Genomic DNA, 12,638 nt, shown 5'->3' with positions numbered 1-12,638 from the left:
AACCAGTATAAACCTTGTGTGTATATCTCTCTCTCTCAACTCTTTAACTGTTTGATATTTTCACTATCATAAACAACCGATTAAATAGTGTTTTAACCTATTGAAATTCTAATATTTGTTTCTGTTAGACTGTTTGATTGACTTGCTGGAATGCTTATCTGAGTTGATCGTTAAAGATTCATTCTAAAGTAAAGTGATTTTGAAAATCTTTTAGAAACAATTCACCCCCCCCCTCTTGTTTAAGCCATCAATTCTAACATGTATGTGGTTCTTTCACAAATTTGGAAGGAAAAGGTTTTGAAGAAGTTTGATTTTTGTCCTTCCATGATGTTTTGTAGAATTCATCATTATGAGTAATTTTGAAATGGGTTTTCTTTAAAAATTTGTGATTCAACCTTGATGGCTAGGTGAACCAATTTTTCCAAAGAGGAATACACATATAGTTCTACCACATGTTGGATTTCTCTTCTTAAGCCACTTACAAATCTAACTATCTTTGACTCCTCATTTTCATGCATATTTATCTTATTCAAAGTAGTTTCTAGATCTTTATAGTACTCATCTACATTCCTAGGTCCTTGTTGAAGCCGTTGGAGCTTCAAGAAGAGTACCTTTCTATAATGAGGAGGAACAAACCGCGCACCCATACATTATTTCAAATCATACCAAGAGACCACGGTTGGCCTCTTGTTTAGCCCAATGTCCATTACAGTTTGGTGCCGCCATTGCATGGCATAGTCTAAGAATTCTAAGGAGGCTAGTTTTACCTTTTGGTCCTTTTGGACTTCATACACATTGAATATTTGCTCAACCTTTGCCTCCCATCCTAGGTAAATATTGGGGTCACTTTCCCAATTAAAACTAGGCAATTTTACATATGGAAAATAAGGCTTAGAAGGATGGTGTTGGTGGCACCTATCATCATATTTGTGCATCCTCCAATCTTGATCTTCCTATTGGCTACCATAATGGGAGTAACTTCTTGAAGCTCTCCTTTGATCCCACCTCCTTCCTTTAGGTTGCCTTTCTTGCACTTCTTCAAGTCTTTGTAATGTTTCCACCAAGTGCCGCATCTTTTCATCCTTTTGGGTAAATGACCTCTTAGCTTCCGCAAGCTCTCCTAAAAGAAAATCCTTTTGGGGAGATTGTGTTTTGGAGGATTCTCTTGAAGATAAATGAGCCATAAAATTTGCACAAAGAGAATGTGATTCTGCTTTGGTTTGTGTTGCGTTTACTATTGGGACCAATGTTTATTGGATGCTTCGTAATCGATGAAATACTTGTCTTAATTACTGTGAGAAAATTAGGTTTAGGGTTACTCATATTTTTCGTGAAGAAAATGCGTGTGTTGATAAGTTGTCTAATTTAGGATTTATTTATGGAAAACCTTTTCATTGGTATAATAGCTACCATCTAGTTTATTCTTAGAATTCTTATGAATAGATATAGTCTACCTATGTATCGTTTCTGTTAACATATGGATTTTGGTCTAGTCTCTCCATATTTTGGTTTTCTTTTAATAATATTTTTTTTATGTATTGATAAATGATTATTATTACTTGAGGTATCAACATAGCTGAGATGTCAAATTGCATAATGATGTTTAAGATGAAAACTTTTATTTGAAAAAAAAAAGAAGTAAATGATGAAATATTTGATAAGAAATTGAAAACAAAAAATTAACTAGAGTTGACCTATTTAAAACATAATTTGTCCTTTATAATTCTAATATGTGTGGGAAACGAAATCTGAATTCATATTCCGTCTACAAAATAATAAAATAATTAAAAATATCTATGCATGTAAATTTACGTGTAGTTTTTAAATAATAAGATACGTGATGGAAGATATTTGTGAATTGTGTTGTGACACATATCAAGTGTTGTTTTTTGTACACGGGTGGCTGCAGGGTTCCCACGGCAGACCAAAAGGCAAAGGAGAAAAGGGTGTGATGGTGGGACCCACCCTGCACTTTCTAGCGTAAACTCTTTATCACCCCTAACTGCATGCAAACAAATTCATTTATCAAATGCTTCATTATTCAAGTCACATGACTTCTCTCTTAGCCCGCTCCACCAATCACAAATTAATATCTATAATAATGGCACCAATGACAAGTTCAAACAGGAGATTATTACATTCAACAGTAAGAGATAATATAAATTTTGCAAATGTGTTAACTCATAAACTTTTCATCAACTATATTGTAATAAGTATCAGATTTAAATAGAATTTGACGCAGCCTAATTTAATGACGCAATCAATCATCATTAGCTACTCTTTCAGCAGTATGTGAATAATTACTTCTTGTAAGAAATTCTTAAAAGTGTTAAATGCGTAATAAATTGTTATAATTTTTTATATGTAAAAAACTAAGAATATTTTTATTTAACTAATTTTACGTGGAATGTTAAATCTTAGTTACAATGAATGCAGACGTGTACATCCGGAGTCTTCTAAGAGCTTCTTTTCATTGTATAAATAAGCTAGAATTTGGTATTAATGAACAGTGGTGGGAGAGAGTAATCTAGAGTGCCAATAAGGATGGAAAGAGGTTTTTACTTTTTAACACTTGTACCAATTCCCTCCAAACCCAATCTATCTTCTCATCTCTTCCAAAAACGAAATCCAGATAACAATGGAATCCACTCTGGTGGCCAATAAGAAGAGTCCACGTGTGAATGGGAAACACGTCACATCATCCCTTCATGCGTCCCTGTCCCACCTATCGAAAAAGTCCTTACCTTTTCCCTCACTTTTTCTTGCCTTCCCAAGAGTGAGAAACCCAAACTCCAACAGAGAAAAGGGAGAGCGTTAGTGTGTGTCTGTGTTTTGGTGTGTGCATTCATTCAGCGATGTGCAACAAGAACAGTCCTTCTTCTCCAGACATTCAAACAACCTCTATCATGAAGAGGACACGGAGACCAACCAAACGTTATCACTCTTCCTCCTCCTCCTCCTCCTCTTCTTCGTCGCTTAAGCCGCACAGGCGCGGAAACCGGACCAAGACGAGGAGGCCCAAGTTCGTTAGCCTGCGTCTTCAGCTATCCGAGCCCAACAACATAGCTGCTCAGCCCAAGCCCAAGTCCAAGGCCCTACAGCAGCCGCAGCTGAACCTCTTCCCTCTGCATCCGGAGCACCATGACATGCACGAGGAGCAGAACGTGGCGCTGCTCTTCAGCGCGGAGGGCGGGGCAACGCTGACAGGGCTTCTAGAGGAGGATTCGATGTCGCCGTCGTCGGCGACTACAGAGGGGTCGCTGTCGGCGCTGACTTGTCCGACGGAGGACGCGGGGAATTGGCTAGTGAGGAAGGCGATGCGGCGTAGGGAGAGCGAGGAGGGGAGCGAGGAAAGGTGGGTGTGCTATTCGGAGGTGGTGGAGGAGAAGAAGGAGGCGATGGAGGAGGTGACGAGTTATTGCATGATGGGGACAACGACGACCACAACGTCCTTTGGGTTGTTGTCTTTGAAGCTGGATCACCAGGGGATATTGAATGCTTGGTCTGATAAAGGCTCGCTATACGTTGCGGGGGAGGGAGGCCCACACACTGTCCCAGACTTCCTCAATGGTTTCCTCCTTCATAATGCCTTCCTCCACCATGTATTTTTCACTCCACTCTCTAATAATCTATGCCTCAATAATTTTCCTTTCTCTATGTAAAATTGCCATTTATTGATTTTTTTCTTCACTTTTCATTTTTCCTTTTTTCTTCTAAAACAAATGGTATCAAGAGTTCTACAGAAACTTTATAAAGATTTAAATTTTTTTTTATTCAAGTTAAAAAGGTATACGTATTTTTGTTATTAATGTTTTTTATTTGATTTTCAGTATTTTTTTCAATTTCTTATTAGACAGTGGACACCGATTAGCTAGACAATTTTAAATACCCAAATTTTGGTCGCTCAATTTTAGTCTATTGGACATCTTAGATGCGGAAGACATGCATTTTGAGTTGCGACCCTTCTTAGACAAATCCTTAAGACTCTATGATTGGTTTACAGTGAGTCTCCTACAACTTACCTTTGTTCAGGAAACTCAGCTTCGTGATGTTTTTTACTTTCTAAATTTAGAAGTAATTTGCGCATCAAGATAGTTTTGCAAACTCAGTAAACTTAAATTTGGATCAATTCATTCAAAATTTAAGTTTATTAATTTGAATTTAAATATGCACTAAGTAATTATACTATAACTTAGACAAAGACTCGTGTATACTAGGCAGAAGTTTCAATTTTTTGGGGATTGAAAGAATTTATTAGTCCCTTTTTTTAGTTTATGTGAATATTTTATCAACTAGGAGAAGGGCACCCACTGGGTGAAAGCATGTAAACTTAGGTTAGATCTGGAGATTTAGAGAAATAATGTTGGAAAGATAATACATATATAGCGCTGTTTATAGTTTGAGACATCATTGATTGAATTAAAAAAAGAGGATGGGTCATGGTAGATTATGTCACTGATTTGTTTGTAAGATGAGGAGGGCGTACCTGGAGTAGAGTTAGTTTATTTGTTTATTTGATTGTCGGATTGTGCCATAGTTAAATTTTGTAGTCATTGAGGAATCGATTTGTATTGGTACCTTTTTTGGTGAATTTTTTGGTAAAGGGGTTTAAAACATATTGGACTATGTTGTGGAACTTTTCTTTTGTTTTTTCTTTCCTGATTGAGAAGCACAGTGCTGAGGTAGCTGAGCATGACCCAAATTTGTTGCGTACTGTTCTTATTTTTATGAATCGTCATTAATGAATAAATAGTTAACCTCAGAAAGGTAGATGGTGGCCACGACTTCATACAAGCCATAAATGGAATGGCTAGGGTCTAGAGAAATTGTTTTAGTAATGGGATGTGATGCTCTCACTCTTAAATTCATGAATTGATTTTTGAACAGGTTGCATGGGATGGCTGGGGGAATGGTGTGGTTGGGAACGCATGGGGTGTTCCTGAAGATTGTGGGGCAAACAAGACGAATGTGAAGGAGGAAAATGGTTGGAAGTTGGGGCAGAGAGAAGCAAGTGTGCAGAGATACAAGGAGAAGAGGCAAAGCAGGCTCTTCTCTAAGAAGATCCGTTATGAAGTTCGCAAGCTGAATGCTGAGAAACGGCCCAGGATGAAGGTACTATTCCCTACTCTCATTCTTGCTGTGGTACTATTTGATTGCTTCTATTCAATTGCCATGCCACTTCATCATGCAGGTATTGTAAGAAAAAAAAAAGAGAACTGTATGAAAAACATAAATTATTAACTGGTTTTTGATAAAAAAAAATAAAAAAACTGCTTTATTTCCGTAGTTAAAAGTTGTTTTAACAGAAGTATGACACTCTAACAGTGTTTTAATCTACATATTCTTGATGGGTGTATGCTAGTCTAGATATTCTTGATGGAGGCTACTTGATGTTGGAAAAACCATCTTCATGCCATTGTTTATATTGATTGCAAGATATAATAAACTTATTGTATGTTTTGTCCATTTGACAATTAGCAATTCCTCTTCAGCCTTGGGTTAAGACACTGTTAGTGTGTTTGAATTAATTCAGTTGGTATTAAAAAACAGATAATCAGAACCTTGTACTAGAGCTGAAAAAAAAAGAGTAGTATTTTCTAAATTTTAGCAAATCCTAACACATGGTACTCATAAGTTGTCAAATTTCTTCATGAAACGAGATGGTATTTTTAACGACACGTAAACTGTATTTGTATTTATCAGGCATGCTAACTTATAAAGATACGACAAAATGCATATTTTTCTTGACACAAATAGGATGTAAATTTTGTATTGAGTTTATGAGCTGGCTAACTTCCAGAAGCATACTATTGAAAGATTTATAAACCAAGAATTTACCTTACACAGTGTACTTCCCTATCCTATAGACTACTAAGTACTAATGCTACCCAGTAGTTGCTAATAAGCAATGAGAGCAAAGGTAACAAATACCATTTTCCTTGTATGTGTTCCGTACTTTTGAGTATGTTCAAATTATGCTCAAGCTCCTTGGAGGTTGAGATCTTCAAGCGGTGCAATGAGCGGAAAGTGGTATTTGGAATGGCACTTCGAGTATTTGCTTAACTGGAACATATGTTATTCCTTTATTATAGAGTCTTTGTTAGTCTTTCTGTTTATTTTGTCCATCAAGTGTCATTGACTCATTCGGTTCTCTAATTCTAAACACCATGAAATTTCCATTCAATCATTCTAAATATCATGAGTTTTTCAGTTGGTTCCTCATTCACATTAGCAATTAACGGACAAAACAAACGGAAGACTAATATATGTGAAAGGGAATAAATTTACAAAATAAGAACTAAAAGGACCAAATGGGAGAAATTATAGAGTAGGTAAAACATATTTAAGTTGGTGTATTTTTGGTATTGTAAAATGAAAGATAACTTGGAAAAAGACATTTTTGGTAAAGTGACATTTTTCTCATAATGGTAGGAGTGTTTAAGTAAATGTTCTTTCATTCCCTTTTGTGACCAAGCATAGCTTCTTCTGCCTTTGTTTTCCCTCTATTTGTTAGTCTTTTCCGGCTTGTGTTCACAACACCTTATCATGTTCCCTCATATATTGTCTTAGGCATGTTATCATATACACTTATGGGTACAAAGCTGATGTTGGACTCACTCAAAATGGTTCAACAATAAGTTCACGTGCCCTACGATAGTTTGTCGTAATGTCATGGTGGTAACTTGACATTGTGGAACCCCGTGAAACACTTCAACCGCACTTTATAGTGGTCAAGATTAGAAATCTTTTGCTGGCAGTGGCCTATAAGTCGTAACAGTACCAGCATTAGAGATCTCGACCTCGTATAGTAGTGATCACATCTTTTTAATCAATAAAAATGCAAATTTTATCAAGTTGAAACGAACGACATACTTGGCTTGATCCTTCATCCTGTTAAGAATAATTTTATTTTTTTAAAACTTTTTCTGTCACCCCAACTATTTTGTCATTACAAACAACATCAAACATCAACCATTCACTCGGAGTATAAAAGAAAAATAACAATATAAAAGTGGGGACAACAAATCAAAACTCACTATGAAACAATCCTATAACAAATAGATCAAATCTATTTTTAGAGAACTGTAGTTTAAGAAATCCAGAAATATTGACCCAAAAATCCTGAGATCTAGATCATAATCAAGAAGCTTATCAGTACAATGATTACCATCCCTCTATATATGAGTAAAATCTAAAAGCATATGTTTAACGTGCTATGGAATGAACTTACCATTATTCATATGTATTTTATACTTTTTGAAAATAATGTTATTTATTTACTTGATTTGGTACGGTCAAGAATGAACTTCAAAAAAAATTGAGTGAAAATGCAGTAGTAAAAGATGAGAAATGCTATCATCAATTTCTGTCAAACACATTTTCATATTGGGTGACATTTATTTGGGTTAACGTGTGTTGTTAAATTAGGATTAGATATTGCGTTGCAATTACTATAAAACAAATCTTTTGGTACAATGGTTGTTTGCATGTTTGTCAATTTAAAACGTCTGAAACTTGTTATTCCTATTCTGGACGTATGCTGAAATCTTGTAAAATGAATTTCTTTTGTTACATTTTGCAGGGTCGATTTGTGAAGCGGGAATGAGAATTGTAGAAGGATTGGCGCGGTTGATAATAAGAATGTTGTGATATTACAGCGTTGGAATAGAATTTTTCATGTCTTTTGGTTTTGGGTAGTGCTGGGATGCTTTCTGGATGAAAATGTTGTAGATAAGTTTATGCAATGTAAAATCCCAGTGGTACAAAAATATGAACAACCGGGAAAATCTATATTCAACTGCTGTACTGGCGCAACATGTAAGGGGCAGTTTCTAGACCTTTGATTGAACGAGTTTGAGAAAGTGTTACTACTATGTGTTTGATCTCAATCCAAGGCATTAGAAACAGCCAAGCATGTTGTACAAGTACAACAACAAAAAAATGTATAGGTTGCTCTGAAGACTTGAACATAGTCTCACAATTAAAAATTTGGAACATCAAACTATAATACTGGGGGACTGGTAACTGAACCTTAGTCAGACCATCAACACAAGGGTAGGCTCTAGGTGAAAGTATGTTGTGTGACTCAACCATTATATTTTGACATTTAATGAAATAAAAATAATCAGCATGAATGAGTATCTTTTTGTGGTTTTATTTTCAGCCAAATTTCTTTTGTTGAATTCGGAGTTTGATTGGCGATGAATAAAATGAAAATAGAGTAGAAGGGGGAGCAATGTGCTATAGTAATCAACTAGATTGTTGCGTTAATTTAACAGTTATATTTTTAATATTAAATGTTCTTACAAATATTGGGTAAGAGTGGATTCAACTGATGATATCCCTGTTTTCTGCACTTCAATTTATCTTCTTGGCTATTCGGTTCATATTTATCACTTGTCGGCGGACCATGGGTGAGTGTATTTGTGAAGGATCTTCAAAGATCAAATTAGTTAATGTTTTAAATATAATTAATTATCTATCTATTGAATTAATGGTACAACTATTTATACTAATTGTACTTGTACTAGGTATATGAGAGATAGTGACTTTGGAATTCGTCTTCACTTTGTCCTTCTGGTTTCTCCGCTCCTCCATTCCTTCATTTTTGTCTCTTCTTTCGCTCACTCTTGAAGGGTTTTTTCTTTTGAACCGTTGGATTCATTTAAGGTTTAACAGTTAGATCTTGATGTCCTTTGGCCTTCTGATCCTGCCGGTTGACCAGAGCGCAAAAGCCTTGCCACGTCAAAGGTACCTTCCTCTGGATCGACCTTGCACCACACTAGCTTCCGTCCTTCACACTTCGATTCTCCTCAAGAACCTGCAAAAGACAGAGTGGCGCCGCTGCGGCCGATCACGCTCCGACGCTCAAGTCAGTGACGGAACCACCAAAACTCTAAGAGAGAAATACTAGAAACTCTAGGAACCGTGCAAAAACTCTCTCAGCGTACTCAAGTATTCTCAAAGCGTAAAGAAGTGTTCTGAACGCGCGTACCTCAGAAGTTCGTTAGAATCCCTTATATACCTGTGCACTTTCTCTCTCCTGACGGTTACACCTTTGGACACGTGGCTCGCATCCAGCTGTACACGTGTCACCATCTGGAACGTCCTCTGCTTGAGCGTCACTTCTTACTCTTCAGGCTGTTCGACTAAGTTACCCATGCAAGGAGTAACTCGGTGTATAGCTACCTTAGAGCGCGATCTTCTTCTAGTGGCGAGCACGGGGTGTCACCATGCACACCTTCTCTGTGGTCTCGCCTGCCGCTATCACGATCTGCATTACTTGCTCATCGTGCATGTCCTGGTAAACTGTTCCCTTGCCTCGACCTCTGGCTAGGGAATGATCATCTGATAACTCCATCCTTCGTACTCGTGCCCTTTGGAAGCCTTGAACAAGCTTTCCTGATCTTTCGGCGATGTCCCCCTCTCGGCGATCTCTGACCACTTGGTCGCCTAGGCTCACGCACGGTGACCACGACACAAGCCTGGTGACCGCCAGTTTAGATATGCTAGAGATCGGAGCACGCCAACTTAATGATTGGCGACTACACAGACTCCCTGATGTCCTTCCCTTCTGTCAGCCAGGTGTCCCGTTCAACACGCCTATATTATCGCTCACTGCCACGTCATCACTTCCGACTACCTGGTCGGTACACAAGCCCCCCAGTCTTAAGCTGAGACTTGTCCAGCGAAAAGACTAAGAGTTACGTCATCGTCGATCTACGTGGCACTGGCGCAGACTTCCGTACGTCCGTACTTTCTGCTTTTCTGACGCTCTACCAAACCCCTTTTTCCAATCGCTCAACACGTGGCTTCATCAACGGTCATCTTCAACTGTCGTTTGCGCTTCCGAAAACGTTCGAAAAACCCTTGCACTTCCACTGTTCCATCATCTTTCTACATTCTCAAACACTCTAAGTCTTTCTCTGCGAACCCACGAAGCTTCTCAACTCTCTCAATCTCCAACTTCCTTCAACACTCATCCGATCATAAAAAGGTAACTCTTTTACGCCTTCTGTTGATACTTGTTGCATTTTAACCGATTCGCATCATCAGTTATCTGTCTGGAGCATACGTTGTGGGCTGTTTTTCCCTTTCCTCCTCTCTCGTAGCTTAGGGCTTCGTCTTCCATTACGTTCATCCCAGCGAACTCTTGTTTGTTCATTCCTCCTTCTTTGTCCTCCATCGAGTCGTTTTCTGCAATCTTTATTCATCCCTTTCCTTTTTCCTCTGCAGTTCCTGCGATGGCTCGCACGAAAACCACCGCGAACCCTCCTCCTCCATCGCGAGACCCTTCACCTCAAGCGCGTAGGGTTGCTCCTGGGGCAAATCCTCCACCACCGCGCAACCCACCACGAGCATCTGGTGCTCCTTCTACCCAGGCTGAGAGGCCTGCAACTTCTCATGCCAACCCCACTCCAGCAACTCCGCCAGTCGCCGGAGGAGCTTCCATTCCTACACAAGACTATAAGAAACTCTACCCGTGGGCCACCCCAACTTTGCTGAAGGAGACCTCTTCAGTAAACTCTGCGTTGGCGGTGCTACGGTTGAAGAAAGGGGACGAACCCAACCTCTCGTTCCACAAGGAGCACGACGACAAGTTAATGGTGCTGCCTTGCCCTCCCGACGTGCCAATCTGCGCGGATGACAAGGGGAACAACGGCGAGTTGTTCTGCTTCGTTTACACCACTTTATTCAAGAAGGTTAAACTCAGGTTTCCCTTCACCCGCTTTGAACGAGAGCTACTAACCGAGCTCAACATTGCCGCTGCCCAGCTCCATCCCAACAGCTGGGCATTCGTGAGGGCATTTCAAATCATGTGCGCGCACTTGGGACTACCGGCCTCGGTAGATGTTTTCCTTTTCTTGTTCGAGGCCAAGAATCCCGAAGACCGCCCCTGGGTGAGCTTAAACAGGATTGCTGGGAGATCGATCCTCTCAATCTTCCAGCAATCCTACAAAGACTGGAAAGGAAAGTTTGTCCAAGTGCGTCAAAACGATCAAGACCCCTCGCTGCTCGATGGCTTCCCCTTGTATTGGGTAAACAAGGGGAGCAAGGACTCCAAAGAAAACTTCAGAAGGCCAAGAAGTCCTGACAACATGGGTGAGTTGGACAAGGACCTCTGCCTTTTCTGGAAGAGGGTGGCTGATGCCCACATTAACTTTCCCACTTCCTCAATAATCACCTTCGAATTCCTCGAGGGTCAACTCGAAGCCCACATCGGCAAGCCCCACCTCACTATCAAACTTAACACCAACTTGGCATTTCTTCTGTTCTACTTTGGCATTCCGTTATTAACCTATGTGCTGCTTGCATTATCCCTGTACAGACATGCTTGTGTTTTCTGCTTCTATTTTAATTGCTCACCTATTCTTTACCTTGTGCAGATAACATGCTGGGAAAAGGTAAACTGGCTGAATTGAGGGCGATCGCCCGAACTCACAAGTTGGCGGCGGGTTCCCAAACCGTGCCCAACTCGGCGGCTTCCCAAGGCGCAACCTCTTCCGGGGTACTACCCGCCCCTGAAAGAAAAAACCTTGTCTTGAAGAAGCCAAAGAGGAAAACTCCTTAAGTGGTACAGGAGGAAGAGGATGACGAGGCGACTGAAGACGGCCTCGTCACCAAAAGAACAAGGGTGGCACCCTCTTCACCACCCGCTCTCCCAACACCAACACCTCATTCTCCTCCAGCTCCAACACCGCCCTCTCCTCCAGCTCCAACACCGCCAGTCCAAGCAACACCCTTGGCTGTCGTGCCCCCCGTGGTTGAAGGCAGCGAGCCTAATTTCATAGAGAACCCTCCAAGCGCCTCCACGCCGTTCGTATCGGCTGGAGAGGGTCCTCCTTCAACCACCTCTATTGCTGGGGCCGCACCAGGTGGAGATGAGGGTGCTCACAACTCTCCAATCCTCATAACAGAGTCCCCGACTTCACCACCACCCCAAGAAGCCCCCCTTGCTCAACAGACTCAAGAGGGTGGTGGTGAAAGTCAGCACCAAGCTCCTTCAGCACCTCCACCAGCAACAACTGCAAACCTCCCCCCCTCCATCGAAGAGATCTGGGGGCCCTTCACAGCCAAACTGAAGATGATGGCAGAGGATCTCCCCTCAATCATAACGAAGGCTGTGAAGAACTCGAGCAAGAAGCTTCAAGACGAGAATGCGGCGCTTAAGGAGGCAAACCGCCTGATAAGGATGGAGGCGGAAAAACTCTCTTGCAATCTGATGGTGGCAGAGATCGATCATTCAAGATTGGAGGACGCCATGAGTGCTGAGCTAAAGGGTCCGCGCAAGGAGGCTTTTGATCTGCGCCAAAAGCTGCACCTCCAAGCCCAAAAGAAAATTGAGCTGGAGAGTAAGCTGGTACCCTACAGGCTCAAGGTGGCCAACTTGGAGGCATTAATGAAAGCAGATGCGGCCAAGGTGGAAAACCTTGAAAAAAGGTCGGCAGATCAGGAAGTCCTCCTCGGGAAGGTCGAGAAGGAGAGGGATGACACCATGGCTGAGCTCGCCAAAGCTCAAGAGGAAAACAAGAAGATTGCTGCAGAGCTGGCCCAGGCGCGGGACGAAGGCAAAAAGGTTGTTGAAGACCTTGCTCAAGCTCGTGGGGAAACTGAAGAGCTGAAGAAACGAACTGACG

The 12,638-nt window shown here is 40.7% G+C and overlaps 1 protein-coding gene across 1 annotated transcript; it reads left to right on the top strand.

The window, feature by feature from the left end:
* Positions 1–2,503: 2,503 nt before the first annotated feature.
* On the top strand, positions 2,504–8,141 carry LOC137825724 (CCT motif family protein). The gene is made up of 3 exons (XM_068631466.1): positions 2,504–3,602; positions 4,888–5,112; positions 7,583–8,141. Exons 1-3 carry the CDS (start codon positions 2,856–2,858, stop codon positions 7,604–7,606), a joined length of 996 nt encoding a protein of 331 aa, XP_068487567.1. The 5' UTR covers positions 2,504–2,855; the 3' UTR covers positions 7,607–8,141.
* The last annotated feature ends 4,497 nt before the right edge of the window (positions 8,142–12,638 follow it).

The sequence above is a fragment of the Phaseolus vulgaris genome, chromosome 8 (genome assembly GCF_051622355.1).
Source record: "Phaseolus vulgaris cultivar YP4 chromosome 8, ASM5162235v1, whole genome shotgun sequence".
NCBI classification, from domain to species: domain Eukaryota; kingdom Viridiplantae; phylum Streptophyta; class Magnoliopsida; order Fabales; family Fabaceae; genus Phaseolus; species Phaseolus vulgaris.
The sequence above is the reverse complement of the archived record's forward strand: the minus strand, read 5'-3'. Positions and strand labels throughout refer to the sequence as shown.

Excerpts from the sequence above, each read along its gene's own strand:
- LOC137825724 (XM_068631466.1), top strand. The coding sequence starts at position 2,856 with ATGTGCAACAAGAACAGTCCTTCTTCTCCAGACATTCAAACAACCTCT. Across the intron at positions 3,603-4,887 it reads ATAATGCCTTCCTCCACCAT|GTTGCATGGGATGGCTGGGG; the intron begins GTATTTTTCACT and ends ATTTTTGAACAG. Across the intron at positions 5,113-7,582 it reads AGAAACGGCCCAGGATGAAG|GGTCGATTTGTGAAGCGGGA; the intron begins GTACTATTCCCT and ends TACATTTTGCAG.